Source organism: Pan troglodytes, chromosome 9 (genome assembly GCF_028858775.2).
Source record: "Pan troglodytes isolate AG18354 chromosome 9, NHGRI_mPanTro3-v2.0_pri, whole genome shotgun sequence".
NCBI lineage: Eukaryota > Metazoa > Chordata > Mammalia > Primates > Hominidae > Pan > Pan troglodytes.
Window position 1 is genome coordinate 4,207,775 of NC_072407.2, and position 27,614 is coordinate 4,235,388.

The following is a 27,614-nucleotide window of genomic DNA, read 5'->3' on the forward strand; positions in this document are numbered from 1 at the left end:
TCTCTGCCATCTTATTCATTTCTTATCTCCATTTTTGCTACTATTCTACACATGTCTTAAGTGCATAGTCAAAACAACCTCTCTACTCATCACAGATCATGTGTTTGATCTCTGAATGTGTTTGCTTCATTAATGTTGAATAAATTCATGAGCTGCGTGTGTTATTTTGTTATCTGAAACGATTAGCATTAAATAAGTGTCTTCTGTTGCATTGTATTAATTTCATATGTGCTCATCTGAAAAGGTATGAGCTATGTGTGTTATATTGTTATCTGAAAGGATTAGCATTAAATAAGTGTCTTCTGTTGAGTTGTATTAATTTCGTATGTGCTTAACTGAAAAGGTAGAGTAGATTCTCCCGCTTCTGCAATGAGATCAATTTTTGCGTGGCTCCACTGAGATTCGGAGAATCTGATTATTTTGCCTTGCTTTTGCAAGTTTCCATCTAGAGACGTTCTTGTAAAAACTGAGAGATTTGAATGTTGAGACAAATGATACCAAAACTGCACCTGTTGAAAACATGTTTTCAATGATATAAATATTCCATTGACCTGCCTCTGGTAGTTTTTCCTATAATTTGAAATATTCCTGACCTCAGGTGATCTGCCTGCCTCGGCCTCCCAAAGTGCTGGGATTACAGGCATGAAACACCTTCTCTACTAATAATACAAAAAAATTAGCCGGGTGTGGTAGTGCATGCGTGTAATCCCAGCTATTCGGAAGGCTGAGGTAGAAGAATCGCTTGAACCCAGAAGGCGGGGAGGTTGCAGTGAGCTGAGATCACGCCATTGCACTCCAGCCTGGGCAACAAGAGCGAGACTCCATCTCAAAAAACAAAACAAAACAAAACAACAAACAACAACAACAACAATATATATATATGTATATATATATTCCAAACAACTTCTGTGTTAAATATAATCTTCTCAATTCTCCTTTCCCCCAGATGTGTAACCCAGTCATGGGCAGTACCACTGTTTCCATGGAAGTTTCCAGAATCCTTCTCTCTGGCTTCTTACAAATATGAGAGGTACACGTTGAGACTCAACGTTACAAAATCAAGTATTACTATACAGACTTGATGTTTCAAACAAGAAAAACTTTCCTTAAAAATTATTTTCTTAGGTTAACTTTAAAAACTGTAATTAATACTTTATATCAATTTAGTCTCTGTGGTAGCATTAACAAATAACGGGGAAGCTCACAGGATACTGTTCATCAATAATTGAGCCAAGTAAGACAATATTCTTTGAGGGTAGGGAGGCTTAATCATTTCACTTCCTATTCACCATCAATAATGACACAATCTAAAGGTTTGATGGCTTAACTACATAGTGAAGAGAATAGAGAGGATTATGCCAGGTGCTGATAGCAGTAGCCCTAACATGAAATTGCGTACTGTTATTGATTCAACCAAAATTTACTGACCACTTTCTAAGTACCTGGAGCTGTGTGAGGCAAAAATTAATTCCCTCAATGTTGTCTGGATGATTCATTCTGTAAAATATGCCCACAAAACCTCCATTAAAACAAGTTCAGGTACGCTGCAGTCAAATTTTTTTGCTTCTTCTCATTATCATATAACAGGTCCTAAGGCTGTATGTTTTAAAGAAAAACCCAACATTTAAAGATGAGGTCCCACAAAAGTGGAATACTTCTCTTTAGATTCAGTGACATTCTTTCAGGTTCATTATATTTTAAATTCTTTTTTAAAAATGTTTTCCCATTCATCATTGTGCTTTTATACTGATACATGGACAGATACTAGTGTATATATAGGCAAGCCATGTATTTCACTGTTGGGACCCAATTCCAGTGATGAATGTTGACCAAAAAAAATGTTTTAAATGCTTTTTTAAAAAAAATTGTTCATTTTAAAACACCAAGCATCTATTTGGTACACATTTTTATCAATGTCTACTTAATTGTGACCACCTGATTTAAAAATTCTGATTGTTTATTTCATTTCAGATTTTATTACTGTGCTTACCTTAATTCACACCTTGACAGGTGAGTTAGAAACAAAAATAATAGAAATGTTTAATTAAATTCCATGGAAAGAGAGGATTCATGTTTCTCAACTGCGATTACATTTTAGATCCCTGCTGTAAGTTTCACTATGTCCCAAGCTTGTAAATATGCAAAACAGAGCTTTAAACCTAGTTGTACAAGAGATGTGCATGTCCCATCAGAATTTTGAGCTGTCAAACTGTCACTCAGTACATCACCAGTGTGAAGTTATTTTAATAGTGTATTAAGTATAAATGCCAACGGGATCCATAGTCAATGGGATAAGAGCTCAGAACTTATATTTAATTTACTTTTTTTATAGAATTTGCATTATGCAGACTTAAATTCTTAAGTTATTAAATACCAAGGAATGTTCCATTATCTTTTGAATTTTTGAGGGTAAAATCACTGAACAAAAGTTATTGATACAGCCCACAAATTTTTTTAATTCATTGTTTTCCCTTTTTACTTTTATTTTAGGTTCGGGGTACATGTGAAGATTTGTTACATAGGCAAACACGTGTCACGGGGACTTGTACAGATTATTTCATCACCCAGGTACTAAGCATTGTACCCAATAGTTATCTTTTCTGCTCCTCTCCCTCCTCCACCCTCCCCCCTAAAGTAGACCCCCGTGTCTGTTGTTTCCTTCTTTGTGTTCATTGTTTTTATTATTTAGCTCCCAACTTGTAAGTGAGAACATGCGGTATTTGGTTTCCTTTTCCTGTGTTAGTTTGCTAAGGATAATGGCCTCCAGCTCCATCCATGTTCCCACAAAAGACATGATCTTGTTCTTTTTTTATGGCTGCATATTCCGCAGTACATATGTACCACTCTTTCTTTATCCAATCTGTCATTGATGGGCATCTAGGTTGATTCCATATCCTTGCTATTGTAAATAGCGCTGCAATGACCATTCACATACATGTGAATGTATCTTTATGATAGAATGATGTCTTTTTTTTTTTTTTTTTTTTTTTTAGACAGGGTTTCACTCCAGTTGTTCAGGCTGGAGTGCAGTGGCATGATCACGGCTCACTGCAGCCTCAAACTCCTGAGCTCAGGTAATTCTCCCACCTCAGCCTTCTCAGTAATTGGGACTACAGGCTTGCACCACCACACCCAGCTAATTTTTTTTTTAATTTTTAGTAGAGATGAGGGTTTCACCATGTTACCCAGACTGGTCTTAAACTCCTGGACTCAAGCACTCCACCCACCTCAGCTGCCCAAAGTACTGGGATTACAGGCGTGAGCCACTGCACCTGACCTACAGTAGAAAAATTTCTAGTACTGTAGGTATATGTACCCAGTAATGGGATTGCTGGGTAGAAAAGTATCTCTGCTTTTAGCTCTTTGCGGAGTTGCCATACTGCTTTCTGCAATGGTTGAACTAATCTACACTCCTATCAACAGTGTATAAGCATACTTTTTTCTCCACAACCTTGCCGGCATGTTATTTTTTGACATTTTAATAATGGCCATTCTGACTGGTGTGAGATGATATCACATTGTGGTTTTGATTTGAATTTCTCTAATGATCAATTTTAAGTTATTGATACAAGCTGTGACTTCACATAAGTAGTAACCAAGTATGGAAACTCTGTGCCTCTCAACCTGGTACATGCCAGTAGCAGAACACTAAACCTTAAACTCCAAATCATGAAACGTGTCATAAATTCCTCACAGAACTTATTATAGTAATTTGTATTTTCTAAGTATTCAGTTAATTGCATTAAAAAAAGAAGAAAGAAATGACAAGACTGTCAGTAAATGCTTATAAACATTCAGAAATATATAGAGAGAAAGTAACAGAGAGAGAGAGAGAGGAAAGAGAGGAAGAAAGATAATCTATTCTATGTCAAAAAAATGTATAAGGCATTACAGGTCCTTAGGGACCTTTGAGTCTTTTGGAGGAAGAGTGGCAAAAGAAAATGAACATTTAATTATAATGAGCATAACTACAAAATTGTGAAAATAGTGTGGCTGTTAAATTTAAATTAATTAAAATTAAACAAAGTGAAAAATTCATTTTCTCAGTTATGGTTTTGTTTTTGTTGTTGTTGTTGTTCTTGAGACAGAGTTTCACTCTGTTGCCCAGGCTGGAGTGCAGTGGTGTGATCACGGCTCACTGCAGCCTCCACTTCCTGGGTTCAAGTGATTCTCTTGCCTCAGCCTCCAGAGTAGCTGGAACTACAGGCACGTGCCACCACACCCAGCTAATTTTTGTATTTTTAGTAGCGATGGGGTTTTACCATGTTGGCCAGGATGATCTCGATCTCCTGACCTTGTGATCCACCTGCCTCAGCCTCCCAAAGTGCTGGGATTACAGGCCAGAGCCACTGTGCCCGGCCTCTCAGTTGTTTTAAATGATCCATAGCTCTATGTACCTAGTAGCTACTATACTTAACATAGGGAACATTGTCCGTCATCCCAGAATGTTGCATGAAACAGATCTGCAAAGCATGTAAGTGAAAATTACACCAAACATTCAAATTTTATTTACTACTTGATCATTTTTAAAGGAAATTTTCTTGATGCATGCCTGCTTCATTCAAAACAAATTAAGTAAAATGTTAATAAAAAGGGCTTGCTTTTATTTTTATTGGGTCTCCACTAAGGCAGATTTTATATATAGTATGACTATTCAAGACTTTGAATCACTGCATTCAAGAGAATTTCATGTGGTTAAAAAAGTTTCCAACAAACAGTTCTTTCTGAATATTGAAGATAAAAATGGAAGCTCCAATTATTTCATTTTTAATTGTATCCTTATGATTTTAAATTATTTCTATTTTTTAAAACTATATATGTATACATTAAATCATATATTTTACTACCAAAGGAAAGAACATCTGGTGATTTACACCAGTTACTGCATATGGATGAGTACCTAAGCTGGAGAGGGGGTGATAGTCTTAGTTCCATTGGCTCTGGTGTCTGTACAGTGCCTCTGGGACCTTGGGCTCTCTGATACTTCAGTCTGGGACACCCAAGATCATGATTCAGAGGTTCAAAATGAATTCTCCCTTATTTTTCTGTTTTCTTTCTTTCTTTTTTTTAATTTTGATCATCTCCTGTTGAAACCCTCCTCTTCAAATTTCCTGCCAATTTTCTCAACTTCCCTATGGACTTTGTTCTAATTCCTTCTCAATCTCAGAGCTCCGTGGTCAGATCTTCATGGCCATTCTCGATTTTACTCCAAACCCTCAGCCACCTCTGCCTTCTCTGCTTCACATCAGATCCCTTATGCCTTCCTCAGTCTGCTTATTGCCACACTTGCTGCACCTTTATAAGATCTAGAATACGAAGATACAGAAGGACAAGAATAGCCAAAAAAGCAAAATAAATAAATGGGAGAAAAGAAAAAAAAAAAAGCTAAGATATCTATAGCTCCTCAAAATTCAGCTGGGAATAAGTATATATTGAAAGAGGGGATCATTCGTCACATACATGAACACACAGACACACACACACATCCCTCACCATTACCATAGTGATTTTTATGGCTCCTAGTCAGTTATGCTTTTTCCTGGGCATTCTTTTCCTGAACAAGCTTATGTTGAGGTTTAGAATCTTCAATAAAACAGAATCTGTTTTTCCCGTTTAAATGATTAATCTTTATGTGCTTTGATATACAGATTGGAGAGAGCACCTGCTCGCCCTTTCCTCTGTAGACTGTTGCTTCCTCTAGAATCCATCAGCTATTCTAACATTGATCTTTGGATTAAACACAATGACCAGGGAATAGAGCACAACTGCACCATTGCAGGACATGATCCAAAATTACTTTTTTTCTAAATTGTTCTTTGACTCCAGTTTATTGTCCTACTTTGGGGACATTGTAAGACATGGCCTTTTAAAACTCTTTGAGAGAGATTTGTAGAGTGTTATTATTATACTGGACTCACCCTCTTGTAGTTTGCAGCATTTTACACTGAATTGCTGTCAGTATCCCCCACTAAACAACATTTTGTTAGAGCAAGCATGTGTTTAGGTTGTTGTCATTATATTCCCTGCATCGAGGACTGTGATTAACACACAGTAGATAAGCAATATATATGTGTTGAATCGTAGGTATAATGTTTACTTTGGTAATATAGCAAGCACTCGGGAGAAGTCTCAGAAGAACTATTTTCAGTTTTGTTTATTTCTCTTTACTTCCTTGAATCTGAACCACATGTGGCCCTCTCTGCACTGGCAGACTCAAATGTGTAGGCTGGCCCTCATAAACTTTACTTTGGGATCCAACCTATCTCTGGTTTCAACTACCTTTGTCCTGACTTTCTCATTCATATTTGTAAAACAATCTATGAATTATCTTTTACTGAAGGAATATTAATGTACTTGCAAAACAAGTTGGAGAATTAAAAACAAAAGAAAGATCAATAGATGAACATACAAACTAACTTTGAAAGCAAAAGCTTCATATTATCCATCTTCCTGTATTTAATTGTGAAGTCCTAAAAGTAAGAGATTATGTTACTTACACAGTAACTCAAATATGAAAACTCAGAAAATATTAGTACCCACATTAATCCCCTTCATACTTTACACTTCCTAGTTAATTGTAAACAGTAACAGCATTTCAACAGCAGTAAGATAGAATAGCTTTGGGCTCCCTCGTGTTCTGTTTGTCCTATCTTGTATTTCAAAGAAAAATGCCAATTTTCCACTAGTGGCTGAAAGGACTTTTGAAGCATAAATTAAAGTCCGCATCTTGAACAATGATTAGCTGCAAGAACAATTGTCCATGCTGATGGCATGTGTTGGCCACATATAAAGTACAAGGTAATCCATGCAAAATGGCCCTAAAATCATGCTGTTTGAAATGGCAACTCACAAGAAAGCTCAAGTTGCTTTAAATTCCTTTCAAAAAAAGAAAAAATTCTTAACTGTATTAGTCTGCTAGGATTATGTAGGGAAAAAAAACCATATAATTTCAGAAAATGAAGGCTTTAATCATATCAAAGTACCCCACACTGGTTATCTCACTGCTTGACTCTACTACCTTATAATGAAGAACATTGGTTCCATGAAAGCACTATTATTAATATGTTCCAATTCAGAGGATTGGCTAGATTTTCCAGTTACCCAAGAAGGTAAGAATTTGTTTTGTTTGCTTATTCTGTAACTTTTATGTAAGAAAATATCGACCGGGTGCGGTGGCTCACGCCTGTAATCCCAGCACTTTGGGAGGCCAAGGCGGGTGAATCACGAGGTCAGGAGATCAAGACCATCCTGGCTAACATGGTGAAACCCCGACTCTACTAAAAATACAAAAAATTAGCCAGGAGTTGTGGTGGGCACTTGTAGTCCCAGCTACTCAGGAGGCTGAGGCAGGAGCTTGCAGTGAGCCCAGATTGCGCCACTGCACTCCAGCCTGGGCAACAGAGTGAGACTCTGTCTCAGGAAAAAAAAAAAAAAAGAAGAAAGAAAGAAAAAGAAAATATCACATATTGCCACAAACTTATTTAAAAAATTCATATTATAGTCTTAGAAAAATCCTGAGAACCTTAGCTATGTGTATCTCAGACTATCAATAACATTCTCCTACAGTCTACTCCTACTTCCTAAACTGGAAAGCATTACAAGGTAACTCAAATATCCTTCCTGCTAACTCAAAGACTCCTAAAATTCAAGCACATAGAGAAAAGCGTGAAAAACAAATATCTATTCTGGCAGTCTGCAGTGGCGCCTTGAAACAGTCTCAGTTTTTCAAAAACCAAGGCAAACCATTAAGTCAGTATCCATAGCCTTTAGAGATCGAAGCCTTGGTTTTGAGATAAACTACCAAGCACCCAAAATGTCCATGACAGCATTTTCACTGAGACCCCACCTAAATAACACCCCAACCCCAACTAAGTTACCAATTTAAGCAAAAATTAAGTGTCCTCAAGTGGAAACAATGATAAACTGAAACTCAATCCCAGTGGCCACAAATCAATGGCTATCGGGAAGCATACAATGATGGGAAAGGTAGATTACATTTTAAAATCATATACATGCATATGATTTCTCAGTGACTCTAGGTGAGTCATAGGAATTTCTAATACACTCTTAATATCTTCAAATTTCTGTAAAGCAGGCAGAATTAACACATCATATTCCTTTACATTCAATTTTTTCTATATATCTAACATTTGTGATCTCATCACTTTAATGTATGACCTTGAATTAAATCTAAGTTAGCTTGTACTTTCAAAGAAGAAGTGCTTCTGGAGTTTCCCCTCAAAAAAAAAAAAAAAAAAAAAAACTCTATATCTATCTTTCTCTTTTTCTGTCTATCTTATAGGATTTAATTAAAATAAAGAGGTGGGAATGGGTAAAAGGCATTTGGATAAAATGGAAATGGAGACCAGGCATTTGCTTTAATTCTTATTCTCACAAAGAAATGGGAAGAAAAAAAACAAAAGAAAGGAAAAGAAAGTATCTTTAGGACTTTAAAAGAAAGTATCTATGGACACCACTATTAAGAACTCAGGGCACTCCCACTTAGACTTATACCAAACTGAAGGTATAATTAGGTTTATACCTCGGAATAATATGTCATTTATCACCAGGAAAGCCCAAGTAAACTGCTCTAACACTACACTTACAGGCAATGAATTTACTGTGTGGCACTATTGATCTCTTCATTATTTTCTGATAAGTAAAGACGAAAAAATTAGCTGAAATCCTAAGGGCCGAGAGGCATGTTGGAGCTCTCAAAAGGACTGAAAATAAGACAAGCTGAATACAGACCTCTGATTTAGGTGTTACTTTTATGGAAAGCAAAGGAATTATGTTTACTGAATTAACATTATATTTGGTACATATATACCAATGTTTGGTACAAACATTGTTTACCTACTATGTACCAAATATTTTGCCAGGTGCTTTATTTAATCACATTTTAATCCTTGACATTATTCCATATAATCGTGTATGCTTCCAATGTAAACGCTGACATTTAATCCATACAATCATGTATGTTGCTGGTGTAGACACTGAGTCTCAAAAGAAATATACAATTTGTCTGAGCCACAGTTAGAAAGTGGCAAAAGAGACTTGAACCAAGTCTAACTAGTCCATCCTCTCTAACATGCTGCTGAAATAAAATGGGTATTTCACTCCTTAGTTTGTGTTTGCCTGGCACCAGAGGACTCATTTAAAAAACTCAAATTTCAGTAAATATAATCATTTCCATTTGTCTTTCTTTCAACAAACACTTATTTAACTGACTTTATTTTTCTCAATGTACATTGTTGGCCAAAAATTTTGGCAACACGTATCCACAGCTTTAGATTATCGAAATGACTGTGTGAAAAGAATATAAAATAACAGAAAGCTTTAATAGCCTCCAAAAGAATGGTGCCAGTTATGTGTTACAAATGGTCTTCTAGAAGGACATAGCATTTTGTGTTGAAATAGCGCATGTAAATCTCTTAATTCATTATTAAAGTGCTAGTAAAACATGGCGGGCATTTACTAGCAGAGTAACCCAAGCTCAGCGATTTACAACCACAGAATGGCCAGTGGAAATTCAGAACAGTTGATTACCTGACATGGGGTAGAGGCAGTGAGCAATTTTGTAAGAACAGGACTTCCAAGCTTGGCCACCCCGGGGGAGCGCTGTGCCTCCAAATAAATAAACGATCCTGCAAAAACAAAGGGAAAGTCATACGGATGCAAGTTCTCTTACACACTTAGCTGTTCTTTGCTCCACAATCTTATCCTTGCACATGCTAAACTATCAATTAGATAAAGAAAAGTACATTTTTTACATATTTACTATTATGGTTTGTAGATAACAAATAGCATTTATACCGGTATAACATTAAATACCTAAAATAACATTTAATCAATTAAAAGAAGCTCTTGATCCAAATCACCTAAACAAACATTTCTGTTGGCTTCATTTATGTCATAGAGTTTGACATCAAATTAAATGAAGCTTCTAAGCTGACAATTAGATATTCAACACGCCCTTATGAAATACCCACAAGAGCTTTATTTTTTAGTTTCTTCACAAAGTACTGAAGGATATGAGCTTATGGAATGAATTTTAGTTTCTCCCGGGTCTTACGTGTTTGACATTGTTGTCTGTGCTAGAGGGGATTAAAGCTTAATTAAAGATCTAATCTGAACATTAACAAAATCACCACTTTTAGATTTTAACTACGACGGATGTGCTCATGGCAAATGTGCAGGGGATAACATCTCTCAGCAGCTTAAAAGATCACAGGTTCAGAGCTGCTGTCTGGGGTAGTTTCATTGAATATTGAAGACTTACAAGGAAGGCTATACCCAACAATGTCAAGGTCTGATACTGCCCTTTGATAATCACAGTGATAGGCAATTTGGAAAACCAACTATTTTCATTGGAAAATACCGTATTCAGAGAGTGATTTTCCTAGATACAAGTCAATGCTGACTGCACACAAAGGAAAGGATTTAGAATTAGAATGTATTATTTTATAGACTCCATCACATGTTTAACCAAACAACCAAGGATGTGAGTCAGCAGTGTCATCTTTGAGTGGGAAAAATAGAACCCAGTTTATATTGTTTTTAAATCTCAAAACCTACTTGGAAAGATAAAGTTTACTGTCCCCAAATTCCAAATTACAGGTAATGGAAACAGTGCATGCGAGCAAGTTCATTAAATTCTCTATGCTTCACCTAAAAAGGAAAAGAATGGGAAAAGTTGATTTTGAAAAATTCTTCCACCTAAAAATGCTCAGGTTTAGGTAAAATTCAAATAAATATTTTTTAAAAGATGATCAAAATTCTAAAAACAAATGAACCGATATTCAAAGACCTTACTCCTCCAGTCATTCAAAAGAATATACACAATTTCAAACAAGCTGGTTAATGAAGGTGAGAACATGTACACATTAAGACGCCAAAATCTAAATGAAGCAAAAGGCCTGAATAAATCGTTTAGACAACAAAAGTAACTGAAAAAGTAATGAAAAGAAAATCTAGAGAGAAATGTATGGTCCCACATCTGAGTTAAATTTAATTTTCTTTTCTTTTTTTTTTTTTTCCTGAGACAGGGTCTGGCTCTGTCACCTAGGCTAGAGTGCAGTAGCATGATTGTGGCTCACTGCTGCCTGGAACTCCTGGGTTCAAACAATCCTCCAGCTTCAGCATCCCACTGGGTGTACAGGAGCACACTACCACATACATTTTAAATTTTTTTGTAGGGGCAGAGTCTCAAACTCCTGGCCTCAAGCAATCCTCCTGCCTTGGGCCTTCAAAGTGCTGGGATTTCAGGCATGAGCCACTGCATCTGGCTCCCTATTTAATTTTTAAAAAACAAATATTTGCAACATTATTCGAGAAACCTCAGATCTTAGAAAAATATGGAGAGCTCCCTGATTCATATTAGGTTGCCAGAATATCTTTAATTTTTAATAAAATGGATGAAAATAGGACAAAATTTAAAACTCTAGAGAGCAATCTCACTTGTGAGCATAGGAACAAATATTCTAATTAAAATGATGTCAAATAAATTTGAAATTGTTATCCAAAAATACTGTGTCTTGATTAATCTGAGCCTTCCAAGAATGTAGGTTTGGTTTAATTTAGGAGCTCGGTCTCCATATTCAGTTACAACAACAAATGAAAGTGTCAAGTCATAGAATCCTATCTAAATGTTGAAAAGACTATGAAAAACCAGTGAACAATTTCAAGTCACAAATCTTAATAAAATAAAAGGAAATAATTAAATAAAGACTAGTGAACAACCTCAAAATAAATAGCATTCTAAATGGCAAATGATAAAACAATATTAATTAAAATGGGAAATGACATATTTCTGTCACAACTATCAATTAGAGATAATATTAGGCAATATTTATAATCTTAGACTAATATTATCTTAAAGGTCTGGTGAGTGTAGAAGTCAAGGAAATAAAATATCTAGTAGACATTATAGAAAAAGAGAAGTAAATTTCCCATGTTTTACCAATAATATAATTGTAAAAATAGAAAGCCAAAGTATTCCATTTTTTATAATTATAGTATCATTTAGAAAATTTGGTAAGCTAAATGGAAACAGATATATTACACAATTACTTATCTTATCTTAGCAGTAAGTTTCCAGATACATAAACAGCAAGAAATGTCCAACTCCTGATAGCAAAATTAATTTTTTTAATGTAGGAATAAATTTAACAGAAAAGGGACACGATTTGTATGAAGAACATTATAAACTTTGTGAAAGACTGCAAACTCTCTGGTTAGATGAAAAGAGATAACATGTTTCTAGATGGAAAGATAATAGAATTAAAATATGAAGTTACTGACCATTGATTTGGAAGCTAAATGCTATCCTATGATAATTTTAACCAAATATTTATAAAGTTGACAATATTGCATTAAAATTAATATGTGCAGGTAAGGGGTATAGAGAGTCTAAACTCTGACCACAGGCCCAGGGACTTCTAGGAACACGTCCCTTGATTTATCTTCGTATCAGCCTGCTCTAAACAATGAGCCAAGTTAGAGAAATGTGGAATTTACCAGTTTTATTCCTGGTCATGGCAAGGAGTTTACTTCTCGTAATCACAATTGTTTATTGTAAAACTCTTACACACCCACATACCCCAGAGTGGCTATGTGACCAGCACAATATAAAAATTAAAGGACAGAGTGAATAGTCTCCCTGGGTTAAAGTGTTCACTTCTGGCTCGACCTCACCTTCTGCAAAACAGGTACCTTGTTAATACACTGGCCTAGAAGTAACACCTTACATGTCTTAAGAACGTTAGAGGCCAGTCTCTATAACTTTCACAAATGCAAAAGTTATAAACAAGCATTACCATATAGAATAAAGAAATGAATAATAAATAAAATTACTCCAGTTAGGTTTGGTTCAGGAGTGCAAGAGGGGTTTAATATTTAAAAAATCAATTTACCTTATAGACAAAAAAGATAATCTGACAATCATATCATAATAGATGCTGAAAAATACTGAAAACTTTTAACATACATTCAATTTCTTAATTTTTTTAAAAAGCACACTCTTGAATAGAAGGGAACATTTTTATCTGATAAAGAATACAATTTTTCAGTAAGCATGGCACTTAAGGTTCAACTATTGACAGTTTTTCCTCTGAGAGAGAAATAAGACAAGTCTAGCAGCTACCACCAGTTCTGTTCAACACATTCTAGAAATTCTGTCCAGTACATAAAACAACAAAAGGAAGATAGAACTGTTAATATTTAGAAAAAAGGAAATAAAATTGCCATTATTTGCAGACAAAATAATTGTGATCCTAGAAAATAAAATATATATGTATAAGTTCCTAGCTATGATAAATAAAATTAGCAAGGCCACTGGATACAAGGTCAATATTTTCTATAAAAATGCATTTCTATATGTCAGCAATAATCAAAATCAGAAGTTCTTTAAAAGTAACACAAAAACCTAGGAAAATACTAGCAAAAGATTTTCAAAATCTCTACCCCGAAAGCTGTAAAATATTACTTAGTAAAATTAAAGAACCCAAATAAATTGAGACATTGGAAACATTTGAAAAAAATATTTTTCAGTGAAATGCAAATAAATATTACATATGAGAAATCATTGTACACCCATTAATTGGAAATTTTTATAGAGAATTATAATGCCTCTTGCTGGTAGAAAATAGGAAAAAGTAGTCCCATTTTGTCACTAAAAATTGAAGTACTAAAGTTTTAGGGTAAATGAATCTATAAATGTTTATTGAAAATATAAATACATATCTTGCTTAAAAAATATAGAAGTCTCACTCCTAGTTATTATCTATTGCATAAAATCGAAAGTATCCTACAGGAGGAAATGTGTACAAGAATAAATTTGAAACATCGTCATGATATTGATGTCACTGGATAGGGGAATAGCTAGATACATTATGGTATATCCAAATCAAATAAATTTAGCTAAATAAACAAACATGAATCCAGTATCACAGACTGGATTTTATCTTCTGTCTTAAACGAGCAAAAGAAAAATATTAGAAAAAAAAGCATATTTAGCATGGACTGTCAAATATAGGACAATGGGAATGTAAGATAGTGATAGATCACAGGATAGTGATCTCTGAGAGAGGGGAAACAAATGAGTTAAGTCCTGTAATTCCCACAGCTTACTGCCTAGACAGAGTTTCCAGGTGCCTGTGCAGAGGGGAAACACAGGAGTGTGGTAGTCTCCTCAAGTTGAAACAGATAGAGTCGGTGCTTTGGGGAGACCCACATGGGTAGAATTCATAAGACAGAGTGCCAGCTGCCCCTTTCAGGTACTGGAGCTTTGAAAAGACAGCAAGCTCCCGAGATCTGCAGACAGTCCCCCCTAAATTGCCATGTAAGGACCGATCGTGTGCATGGATTGGAGAAAACTACCTGAGTCTGGGGGTAAAAACACCTGAAATGAATAGCTGGAACATTTCCCGAAGGTCACAGAAAGTCAGGAATGGTAGAGTTCTCTCACCAACCACAGTGCAAAAAAAACAAAAACAAAAACAAAAACAGACATAGGCATTGGATAGAGAACTCAAACCAAATAAACACTTACGTCCAGACAAAAACACGTATGCAAATTTAATGGTGTTTTTACTCATATTTGACAATATTTGGAAACAATCTAAGTGTCCTTCAGCTGGTTAGTGGATAAATGAAGGGTGGCTCATCCACACAATGGACCCAACTATTCAGCAGTGAAAAAGGAAGGAATTGTGGCTGAAGCCAGCGACATGGATGAGTCTCAAGTCCTTTATGCTAATTGAAAGAAGGCAGAATCAAAATGCTACAAATGATATGATTCCATTTTCAAGACATTCTGGAACAGGCATACACTAGGGCTAGAAATCAGATCATTGGTGTCAGTGGTGGGAGGTGGGAGAATTATTGAGTACATAATGGCACAGAACAATGTGTTGGGCAGGAATAGAATTGTTTTATATCTTCATTTTTGTGATGGTTACACAATTGTGTATGTATGTCAGAACTCAGTGAACTGTACACTAAAATGGTTGAATTTTACATTTAACCAATACTTTATCATAAAAAATGAAAAAAAAATAGATAGTATTTGATGACTTGGAGCAACTGCCATAAGCTATCTTTAGTAAGAAGATAGGGACAATAGTTACAAGATGATATATTTCTTAAAAAACAAACAATCACAGAAACACATATAATTTTGAATATGTATGTATCTACTATATATATATCTGTGTGTGACTATATGAACATAGATAAAAGTGGAACATAATTAACATGAGTTGCCTATTTCTATGGAAATTTAACAGAGTAGGAATAGGAAGGTAGAAACGAAGCAAAAAAGGCAGGAAGGAAATTCGAGGCTTAATTACACACATACACACAAAAACTACATAATATCAACATATCCAGCCTGGTCAACACGGTGAAACCTCTGGCTCTACTAAAAATACAAAAACAAAAAACCAGCTGGGCGTGGTGGTGTGCACCTGTAGTCCCAGCTACTTGGGAGGAAAAGGCAGGAGAATTGCTTGAACCTGGGAGGTGGAGTTTGCAGTGAGCATGGATCACACCACTGCACTCCAGCCTGAGCAACTAAGTGAGACTCTGTCTCAGCTAGTTAGATAGATAGATAGATAGATAGATAGATAGATAGATAGATAGATAGACAGATAGACAGATTTAAAAGCTGCAATCTATATGTTTAAGGCTGTAAGAACAAAATGAACTAGAACTCCACTTTCTTAGATATCGGAACTATTAGGCTGCCTCTGACTCTACCAGAAATTTCCATTTCACTTTCCTTTCCCTTCCCGGTCCTTTTTCATTTTTTTTAATTCTCCTCCTCACTTGCAATTTAAAACCACTACTGATTCTCTTTAAGGTTTGATCATGGCAATCATGGGTAAAGAGATGTTGACTCCGTGATCCAGATATATATATTTTTTTTTAATTGGCCCTTTCTAAAATGAGAAAGACTGCGTTTTTGTCCCTCACACTCTGGGTGAGACCAGCTGCCCCTAGTTTTATTAGTCATATTGTTATCTTTCACTATTCTTCAACTCACCGGAAAAGAATGGGTCTTTCAACATCTAACACAGGGGCTCTATTAGAATCTTTTTAATGCAAATCATAGTTATGTAGTAATTATAAGATGGCAAAAGACTAAAGATGAATTACAAACATATTTTCTAATTGTCTTATCTGGTGTTTTTCCTAGTCTTCTTATTAGAATGGACAACAAATATCTATTAATGTTTATGGAGCTCTTACTACATGGAAAAACCTTCACAGGTGTTATTTCATTTAATCCTCATGACAACTCCACAGGGAAGCTACTTTTCTTTTCTCTATTTTCTATCTAATAAAACTGAAGCACCCTAATATTTAGACATGGGTGCAGTGTCAACATCGTGTCGGAACCCTGGGCAGCCCGTGCTCTTCCCTAACTGGTTATGGTATGCTCACATCAGACCACCATGACACACTGCCCGCACAGCTTCCCTTTGAGAATCACTGCCTTGGCTTAGGCCTTCATCATCTCTCACTGATATTTCTTCAGCACATCCATGTTTTTTTGACTCCAGCCTTTCACCCTCTCCATTCTCCTCATCTCAGACAGAACAGCCCTTTAGAGCAAATTTGATTGGTCACATGCTTTAACATGACTACCTGGGTCACCATCATCCTGCAGACACATTTCCAATTCCTCAGCACTCTCTAGAGTCCCCTTCCTTCCTCTCCTGTTTCATCAGTTCTCTTCTCCCTGTCCAATCACACACGTCTTTCATCCCTAACTACTCCCATCTTTCTGCCCTCTTTGGGGATTCTTCCCTCCAATTAGGACATGATCCCTCCCACCTCTCTTTGGTTCCGTCTTCTCTCAGTAATTCCTTACTTCTGGCTTCCTGACTACTTTTCATTTCCCTTCAGTGCTCAGTTCAGGAGTCATCTTCAACAAGGCATCTCGAATCCATCTGAATCACCTTCCATCCCTCTTAAAGCATCCTTCATAACCGATTGCAATTCCTTGCTTATCTACGTAAGCTACCAGACTGAGACCACCTCAAAGGCAGGGATCGTGGCATCCATCTTTGTGCATCCAGGTATCGTCTATGCTATGTATTTAATAATTGGCTTGAACAGAGAAAAAGAAGTAAAATATTATATGAGTTTAGAGAAAATGTGTTGTTAATACATAGTTCCAATGATTTATAGTCCCCTTTCTATTTTAAACTTTAAACTTAACTTTGTCTGCTACAAAATGTTAAAGAAATGAGTCATGGCACAAAAGCAAAAATTAAGAACTTACCACACTCTTAAACAATTAACTAGGTTTATGGCTGTAGCCAACAGATGGATGGTTGAATTTTCCCACCCCATCCCCTAGCACCCTCACCCACTGCCACCAACCCCAATTTCCAATGGCTGTAATTAAAAATATGATCAATACTTATTTTTGGTATAATTCTTTGGAAGTCTGAAAGAAGAAACAAATAGGATAATGTTCAATGAGGTTGAAAGATGATCTATAGTACAAGTACAGTTGTGCTATTGTAAGGTTTGCCAGGTGTGGTGGCTCCCTCTTGTAATCCCAGCACTTTTGGGAGGCTGAGGTGAGAGGATTGCTTGAGGCCAGGAGTTTGAGATCAACCTGGGCAACATGGCGAGACACTCTTTACTTAAAACATATACATTTAAAAAGTAAAGTTAACACGATGCTAACGTATATGGGGAATGACATCCGATGATAAATGTGAACAAAACAAAAGAGAAAAGAGAACAAACCCTTTCTGTTTTATTGGAGTTTCACAGACACTTATTGGAATACCACAGGTAGTTATGGTTCCTCTATTTTAAGATGATATGCAAACACTGGAATGATGGTTAAAAATATATATGTGGAAGAATAAGACTGTTTATTATAAAGAAGCTCGAAGACTGATTAAATTGCATTCAAGTATTTGTAAATTTATTTCACAGATAGTGCTAAATCTCTGTTCTCAGTTCCCAGAAACAAGATTAGACTATTTTTCTTCCTGTTTTGAAAAAATTGGATTGCTCTAAAAAGAAGGCAAGCCTACTGTACTTGATTCTGGGCAATTTGAGAAAATGATCAGAAAACTTTTCCACCTCTTTATGCCTTTAACCCAACTTATAAAAATTGCAACAACAAACATGTTGGTGATTAAAACAATGCTCCTTTCAGGGAACTCAATTACCCGCCAATTATTAACTTGGTCAGGAGGTTTTAAAGCAAGACAAACCAGAGTTCCATGTATACAGTCTACAGAATAGAAATGAAAATACACAGTATCATCATTCCACAACATGCAAGAAAGAAAACTATTTTTTTTTTAAAGAGGAAAATGTCCTACCATGATTTATGTTTGCTGTGTGATCGGCTGCAGGAAAGTGGTGCTCTCCATTATTCAATCCTTTCATCAGCTTCCAGTGTGAATCTTCTGTGAGAAATGGCTCCCAACCGCAGAAACCCGACTCAAAGTCACAGGCGAGATGCTTTGCTGTTACACGTAGAAGAGAAAACAGGTGAGGAGAAATGAAGAGCATGCAGGCAAACACTGCTCTACGCTAGCTAATCATCTTAGGAGGCCTGCAAAATTATTCTGCTTGGTAGTGAATATTCTCTAATGATCGGAATCGCTTTCCTTTATCTAGTCACACACAATATCTCAGGTGCTGTGTGAGGCATGACCCTTCCACATGCTTCCATCTGTAAGTCTGGTACATTTCATTCTGGTTGGCCATCTCCATTTTATTTAATGATGCAAGGTGGAACTCCAAAGCTTTTCAGGGAGTAACTAATTTGCTTGCCCAGTATAAACCTGCTGAGATGGTAGTTTAAATGAAAAAAATCCACTGGGAAGGGGGAAGTTTAAATTAATTCTGGACACACAAATAACTTGAGGTCAGCATCTCAGTATGCATTTTATTATTCTATCCTAACACTTTCTCAAAAAAAAAATACCTAGCCATTTTGGAATTGCAGGTAAATTAGATATTCGGAACTGAGCTGGTGTTATCTTTTGTCTTTTTTTTTTTTTTTTTTTTAAGGCAGAGTCTCTCTCTGAGGCCCAGGCTGGAGTGCAGTGGTGCAATCTTGGCTCACTGCAAGCTCCACCTCCCGGGTTCACGCCATTCTCCTGCCTCAGCCTCCCGAGTAGCTGGGACTACAGGCGCCCACCACAACGCCCGGCTAATTTTTTATATTTTTAGTAGAGATGGGGTTTCACTGTATTAGCAAGGATGGTCTCGATCTCCTGACCTCGTGATCCACCCGCCTCAGCCTCCCAAAATGCTGGGATTACAGGCTTGAGCCACCGCACCCAGCCCAACATTTTTTTTTACATGAAAGACATCTGGAGACAATATCACAGTAAAAATTAATGCATCATACAAGATCCTTGGTTTAAATTTCTTTCATTTGACTATTACACCAACGTCCCCTGTGAAGGTACACAGTTCATATTAGCATTTAAAATTGTTTTTAAAGTCCTATAATTTTAAAAACCCCTTTTTCATGGAATTTCCTGAACTATTTTGATTTGAAGATATATCTATCATGCCAACTTTTTTGGAACACAGTGAAGTAGATTCTATATATATTTTTTTTTCCTATATGAGTTATTGAAATTTTATATATAAATACAAATGTGTATTTTATTGTGGTAAAATATACATGACATAAATGTAACATTTTAACAATTTTTAATGTAAGCTTCTATGGTATTAGGTACATTCCCATTGTTGTACAACCATTACCACCATCCATCTCCAGAACTTTTTCATTCCCAAACTGAATCTCCACCCCCATTAAGCAATAATTTCCATATCCCCTCCCCTCAAACCCTGGCAACCACCATTTTACTACCTGTCTCTATGAGTTTGCCTACTTTAGGTACTTCATATAACTGGGAGCAAACAATACGTGTCCTTTTGTCTCTGGCTTATTTCAAGGTTCATCCATGTTGTAGCATGTGTCTGAAAATTAGATCTATTTCATGTATAAACTGTTCAGGGATCCAATGTGTATCTTTGGACATGTTTGGCATGTTGTATTTTAATTATTTTGATAGAGATTTTTAAAACATATTGCATATATATGTATTAATATTTTAAGCTTTATTGATGTATAAGTGACAAACAAAATTGTAACTAAGGTACGCAATGTAATGTTTTGATATACATATACATAGAGAAAGGATTACCACAGTAAAGCTAATTAGCATCATTTCATCATATAGTTACCTTTTGTGTGTGTGATCAGAACATTTCAGATCTACTCTCAGCAAATTTCAAGTATACAATACAGTGTTACTAACTATAGTCACCAGGCTGTACACTAGACTCCCAGAACTTATTTATCTTGTAAGTGAAAATTTGTATCTTTTGACCAACACCTCCCCATTTCGGCCAGGCCTCAGCCCTGGACAACTGCCATTCTACTCTCTGTTTCTACAAATTCAACTTTTTTAGGTTCCATGTATAAGTGAGATCGTGCTGTATTTGTCTTTCTCTGTCTGGGTTATTTCATTTTGCATAATCCCCTCCAGGCTCAACATTGTCACAAATAGCAAGTTTTTTCTTCATTATTGCTGAATAATATTTCATTGTGAACACATATACATTTTATACACACACACACACACACACACACACCCCACTTGTTTGATCCATTCTCAGAGACTTCAGTTGTTTTGGCTGGATATTTTGAATAATGCTGCAATGAACATGAGGGTGCAGATATATTTTAATCTTAACTGCCCTCATTTAATACAGGATTATATTAATAAACATCAAAAATCTATTGTTTGGTTTTAGAGAAATTTTACTCAGAGTTCATCAGTTAAAGTAATATTTTAAGATCATGACAAAGCTTTCTCTTGCATATTTAACCACTACAGCATATGAGCAGACAAGAAAGAATTTCATTGTGCAGCTTGGAAAGTTCTGGATCATGAAAAGTAAAATATTTTATGAATCCTCCAGAAGTTAATCAGCTCTCTGTGAAATAAGAAAGAAAGCTATGTATGGGAAATGAATGGGGAATATTTCATTTAATGAGAATATATTAGATTCTAACAGGATTATATTATAAATATTGTGTTAATATACATTACAAATACACATTATAAATATTTTATTAATGTTGATGCTCTTAAGGACTAGCAAAGTAAAGAGAGTTTTTGCTTCTACCCTGAGAGAACTCCGACTTGTTTGCCTTTAGTTTTTCTCAATTTTTTTAGATGCCATCTGTTTCTTCCCCTAGCTGTCTTCCTTCCTGAAGCCTCTTTGGTACAGTGGTTCTCAAAGTTTCATATGCAGACAAATCACCTGGGACCTTGTTCCATGTAGCTTTTGGTTCTGTAAGGCTGGGCCAGGGCCTGAGGTTCTGCATTTCCACTAAGTTCCCAGGTAATGCTGATGCTCTGGTCCATGGAGTCTGCTGTTGCAGCAAAACCCACAGGCCATTTTTATTAACTGATTTTGAAAAGCCACCGGTCTGGAGGCTATGTTATGCCATATATTAAAATAATACCTAAAAGTAAGAGCAACTTGATAATGAGAGAAGACCTGAGTGAGTCTGCCTTTGGGGAAAAGCACACTGGCTGTGGAATACCAACTGACAATCCTCACGAGTTCATATTTACTCATTCTCCAGAATTTGGTAAGTATTCCTGGTGCTATTCAAACTGCCTGCACAAGCTATACCCTCCTAGAGATTCATTCTAAAGTGCAATAAAAAAAATATAAAGATATTTTTCTTGTGCTTCATGAACATGGAAGAATCGTTTATGAAAAAAACTTGATATTACAAATTCAAATTTGTAAAACACAAATGTTTTCGTATGTGTAAAATGTTTCAATATGGTTTTAAATTTCAAAGGAAAGCCTCTTTTATTTTGTAAGAATATACATATGCACGTGTCTATATGCAAAAATATATTAAATACTTTAGTGCAGCAAATAGTGTAAATTTATATCAATTCTAATAATCCAAATCTATATAATTTCACAGCATAAATAATTGTATATATATTTACATGAAACACTCATTTTGGTATCAAGATACATGAATACACATATATACTGTATGCTATATGGCTACATTTTTATGACATATTCCCTATATCAAGTCAATCTCAATCCTGCAAACATGACAGGTTTTCTTTGGACAAATGAGGTTACACTATTTAAAAACTTAAAAGACTAATAAGTAACACTGTTTTTGTTGAGAAACACAATTACCCATTCCTGCATTCACCCAAAGAAAATAGCAGAATATGGCATCAAGAGCTACTGAACTGGAAAAATGTCATATACATAATCAATGAAACTTCAATAAATGAGAAAATATGTCAAAAATCAAATGCTAAACAATTTTTTAAAGGTGAACATAAAGTATGATTTACTACGGGGAAAATAATGGAGGGGAAAAAGCTAAGCTTCCAAATATACAAGTGCCCAGGTGCAGTGCCTCATGCCTGTAATCCCAGCACTTTGGGAGGCTGAGGCCGGTGGATCACCTGAGATCAGGAGTTCAAGACCAGCCTGGCCAACATGATGAAACCTGTCACTACTAAAAATACAAAAATTATCTGGGTGTGGTGGCACATGCTTGTAATCCCAGCTACTCTGGAGGCCGAGACAGGAGAATCACTTGAACCCGGGAAGTGGAGGTTGTAGTGAGCCGAGATCATGCCATTGCACTCCAGCCTGGGTGACAGAGAAAGACTCTGTCTCAAAAAAAAAAAATTATATACGTGGAAAGAAAGGAAATATATTTTCCTTCAGTTATTGACATTAAGAATTATAGAAACTGTTAGAAAGAAATATTTCCCCAACAGAAATGGAGCAAATTGTCTGTAAAAAATTTAAATAAAACATAGAAAGAAACTTCACATACATTGGAGTAAATAAATTGCTCTTACATCGCTTGTTTTGAACAAAAGAAGAGAGCAGCCCAAAAGCTCCGTTGAGCTCACACTGGTTAGCCGATTACTTGGTTTAAAGCTAGGAGTCTGAAGTATTAACTGGATTGCTGTTGATGAACATGGCAGAAGGGGATTTTAGCCTTACTTTCTCATCTCCTCTCTCCTGTGTCCCTCCGCATTGCTCTTAATGAACTCCAAGCTTCCCAAGAGAAACCAATTAATTATACAGAGCTTTTCTCTTAAAAGGTGGCATTTATCTTATTACAATATTTTCACCTCTGCTCAACAAAACATCTCACTAAAATAAGACACTGCAGTAAAATAAACGTCAAATTTTTAATATCTTTTAAAAACCACCTGTTTGTGATACAGAAATTGGATTCATATCCTTGGAATTCATGTTTTCTAAAGAGACACAGGGATCTCAGTTGCTAAGTTACCTCATATGAGAATCATCCTGTGGATTGTAAATTAAATTATATTTTTGTTGAACTATGACTATGCTTGAATAGCAATGGGATCTCTTGTCATCACTTCTATCAAAGACTCTTCAGAAAAGGCCTGAAAGAAAGGTGTTGGGGCACTTTGGCCCTCCCAAACGCCAGTCATGGCTGAAGTGATTTCTTTTTTTTTTTTTTTTTTTTTTTCAGACGGAGTCTCACACTGTCGCCTGGGCTGGAGTGCAATGGCGTGATCTCAGCTCACGGCAACCTCCACCTCCCATGTTCAGGCAGTTCTCCTACCTCAGCCTCCCAAGTAGCTGTGATTACAGGTGCCCACCACCACGCCTGGCTAATTTTTTGTATTTTTAGTAGAGACGGGGGTTTCACTATGTTGGCCAGGCTGGTCTTGAACTCCTGACCTCGTGATCTGCCTGCCTCGGCCTCCCAGAGTGCTGCGATTACAGGTGTGAGCCATTGCACCCGGTTGGCTGAAGTGTTTTCTAGGCAAGTAAGAGGAGAGCGGCCCTTCCTCCAGGGCAGCCATGATGGCTGAAGTGATTTCTACAATCATGGTAGCTGCCCTGGAGGAAGGGCCACCCTCCTCCTACTCATCCCTCCCAGCTACAGCTTCCAAGATGATTGACTAGAGAGGAAAAAAGCATGCACAATAAAAGTTAGCAACCCATACTATATGCCTCCAAGGCAAAGGTACAAAAAGTTTCCTTCTACCACCCATCTTCTCTTTAATCAAAGCACACACATTCGCACACCCAGCCAACAATAATCACAACTATTCATTTGTAGAATAAATTGAGAGATGTTGCAGACTTTGCAACAAGCACCAAAACATTAAGTTAAAATAGAGATCCCTGAAGGCATAGTACTAATAGTTTCAGAGCGATAATGCATATTTATCACATTTCATACATATGACTTACCTTTGCCTTGATAGAAACAAAGACTGTTTTAAATCCAACTAACAGTCTTGAATTAGAGCATGTAAACTAGTAAGCCATTCACTCACTTACAGCAAGTTGCTGGGTCTTCATCACTCTCATCGGAGCAGTCCTGCCGAGAGTCACAGACAGATTCTTTGGCGATGCACTGGCCACTAGTGCAAGGGAATTCGTCTGAAGAGCAAAGCTTTCTGGATTGGGTCTGTCCACAGGCATAGACCCAGAGGTGATCAAGGGCAATAAAACTTCTCTGGCTCTAAAGAGTCCCTTCAAAAATAATCTTTAGGAAGAAAAAGATTAATTTATGAGTTTGCAATCTCCTTAATAAGACAAAAAACTAAAGAAGGTTGATAAAGACAAAGTAGTTATTGAGAAAAAGTGTTTAAAGCAACCAAGGCAATATATAACAAAGTTCCTGTTTGATAAGCTCAACCCATGCTCATACGACTGATGTAACAAACCTGCACGTTGTGCACATGTGCCCTAAAACTTAAAGTATTAAAAAAAAAAAAAAACTGATGGAAACATTTGCTCCACTAAAGGCTCAGAGAAACCTCCCAGGATCAGGCAAAACACAAGCATCCCACTTAACTATCAAAAATGTCCCTGACTGCAAACTTGTTACTTGGTCATCATCTTTACAGCTCTCTTTCTTTCATTTTCAAGGAAAATAAGAAGTATTGTCATTACTTATAGAACAAGAGCTGTAACTGCATCTGACTTATTTTTTAACTAGTGAAATTAGTATTTGAATACATGAAGAAAAATATCAGGCAAACGGAAACAGACACAATATAGGAATAAAAAAATGTAAGGGAATAAACATAAAACTCTATTCAACTTACATAAAAGAGTAACTTCTTTAATGAGAAAAGAAGTGTCAATTAAAGTAAATAAATTTTGTTGTCACCAATTGAATTGCTAGCTTTTCTGGAGATAAGCAATACTAGCAAATGAAACAACCACACATTGCTGGTCAAGTGTAAGATAATGTCAAAGTATTAACATTCCTTGAGTTTCTACCAAGAGCAATTATTACTTAACACCAAAAGTGCAGAAGTATAAATAGCTGACTGTATCACAGATAACTAATTATTTGCTGTCCAGAACATTAGCCATGAGCTACAGAGGACTATTTCAATTCAAATTAATGAAAATAAAATAAAATTTAGTTCCCTCAGTCATGGTAGCCAAATTTCAATTGTTCAATAGCCTCATGTGATGAGTGGCTACCATACTGGACATCAGATATAAAGCATTTCCATTAGGCAGAAAGTTCTATTAAACAGCACTAAATGTGGTTAAAATTCCAGCCAGATACTAAGAATTAAAATTGACTTCCTTCAGTTTCATCCAGCTTAAAGTTTCTGAATAGATTTTCTTTTCAAAACACGAGGGATAGGTCAGGTGCAGTGACTCACACCTGTAATCCCAGCACTTTGTGAGGCCAAGGAGGTGGATCACTTGAGGTCAGGAATTCGAGACCAGCCTGGCCAATATGATAAAACCCATCTCTACTAAAAATACAAAAAATTACCTGGGCATGGTGGCACATGCCTGTAGTCCCAGCTGCTTGGGAGGCTAACGCGAGAGAATTGCTTGAGCCCAGGAGGTGGAAGCTGCAGTGAGACAAAATCCCATCACTGCACTCCAGCCTGGGTGACAGAGCAAGACTCCATTTCAAACAAACAAAATACGAGGGATATATACTTGTTTGTTCATTAATAATTACTTAAGGTCAGATTTTCAGTTTGCAAATATGTCTAATAATTTGGTTTAGAAAATAATATTAAATTTAAATCATATCCAACAATAAGAAAACTTTGTATGCTGCTACATACTTTTTCCATAATGAATATCATACATGTAAAAATTATTAATGTATAGCTGTATATTTTCATAGCAGCAAGAGATCAGAAATGCAGAAATGATATCAATTTGAGGTTCAAAAATTGATGGTTTTAAACTTAGATCTCAAAGGCCTATAATTATTGAACAGCTAATTACATTACATATCCGCTTGAGAACCTGGAATAACTCTCAAATTCATTTTCTTTACATTTTACTTTGTTTTATCTTTGAGTTAAAACAAAATTTAATCTTCAGTTTATAAAAAAAGAAACTTGTTTAGTACCTGAGAAGTTATAAAAACAGATATCAGCCTATGAAAATTAAATAGTGTCAAAATGTTAACTCAATAGGCTGTGATAGGATGTATAAATGGAATATCACTATAAAGAAATGAAATTGGCTTCATAACCCACACATATAATCAGTATCATCATTTTATACTCACACTCCAGCATAAATAAACTTACGCATTCCGTATATCATGTTGGTGCAAAAATAATTGAGGTTTTGGCCATTAAAAGCAATGGCAAAAGCCACAATGGCAAAAGCTGCAATTACATTTGCACCAACCTAATACAACACAAAATATCAATTTAATTTTTTAAGAGACAGCATTCCTATTGAGCCTATGTATGTTTCATATGTTTCTTGGTGTACATAGAGCTTTCCATGTGTTATAAAGATAGGAATTATTGCATTCAAAACATTTGCCTATACTCTACTAAGTTTCAATACCAGTTTACTATTTACCTACTTCATAATGCAATTTGTTTCCCTGGGGCAAAGCATGGTGCTGGGGAGCAAGAAAGGAAGGCTGTGGAGAATGAGGAAGCTGTGAACAAGAGTGGATACACTCTATTTCCCCCGCCATGGGAAATTTGGTCTCAGAAGGAAAAGGTACAATTTAAAAAGTAAGCAATCACTCTCCCCAAATATACAAGCACGCATCCCTAACTTAAATGCTAATTTAACTTTAGCAGTGCATGATCAATTTATTGCTGCAAAGCTAAAACTTAAACCATGATAAAAAAATACTTTTTTTTTCTTTCATACCTTAAATGTCTTCAGATCTTCTGGTATTAACACATCTGCTTTCACCCATTGGCTGTGAGTTGATATGTTGTATGTCCAAAATATTTCTTCTTCCTTTGATTTGAAGAGAAAGACATCACTCATTACCCATATTCTAATCTTCACATTTACATACATGCTCTTTTAATTACATTGTAGTAGGTATTACCTTACCTGTATGATATAAAGTACTAGGAAATCTAAAGTCTTGGTAGTCAAATTGAAAAAGGTGAATATCATTAAAAAATAAGAAAATGAAGCATGTTTATGTAGTAAAGCTGCTTTTTGTAGATAAACAGTATTAGGATGGAACAAAAATTTGGATGAAATCTTTTAAAAAAACAGTACTGCGTTTCAAA

The 27,614-nt window shown here is 36.0% G+C and overlaps 1 protein-coding gene across 1 annotated transcript; it reads right to left on the reverse strand.

The window, feature by feature from the left end:
- LOC129136305 (MAM and LDL-receptor class A domain-containing protein 1-like) lies at positions 1-27,360 on the reverse strand. Its single transcript, XM_054661277.1, has 5 exons — positions 27,238-27,360; positions 24,406-24,589; positions 18,357-18,503; positions 9,550-9,647; positions 1-509 (listed from the first exon to the last, which is right to left on the reverse strand). The coding sequence occupies exons 1-5, from the start codon at positions 27,358-27,360 to the stop codon at positions 288-290; spliced, it is 774 nt and encodes a 257-aa protein (XP_054517252.1). The 3' UTR covers positions 1-287.
- Between the last annotated feature and the right edge of the window lie 254 nt (positions 27,361-27,614).

Excerpts from the sequence above, each read along its gene's own strand:
- LOC129136305 (XM_054661277.1), bottom strand. The coding sequence starts at position 27,360 with ATGAGTGATGTCTTTCTCTTCAAATCAAAGGAAGAAGAAATATTTTGG. Across the intron at positions 18,504-24,405 it reads TGAAGACCCAGCAACTTGCT|CAAAGCATCTCGCCTGTGAC; the intron begins GTAAGTGAGTGA and ends TACGTGTAACAG. Across the intron at positions 9,648-18,356 it reads CACAGCAAACATAAATCATG|GATCGTTTATTTATTTGGAG; the intron begins GTAGGACATTTT and ends TTGTTTTTGCAG.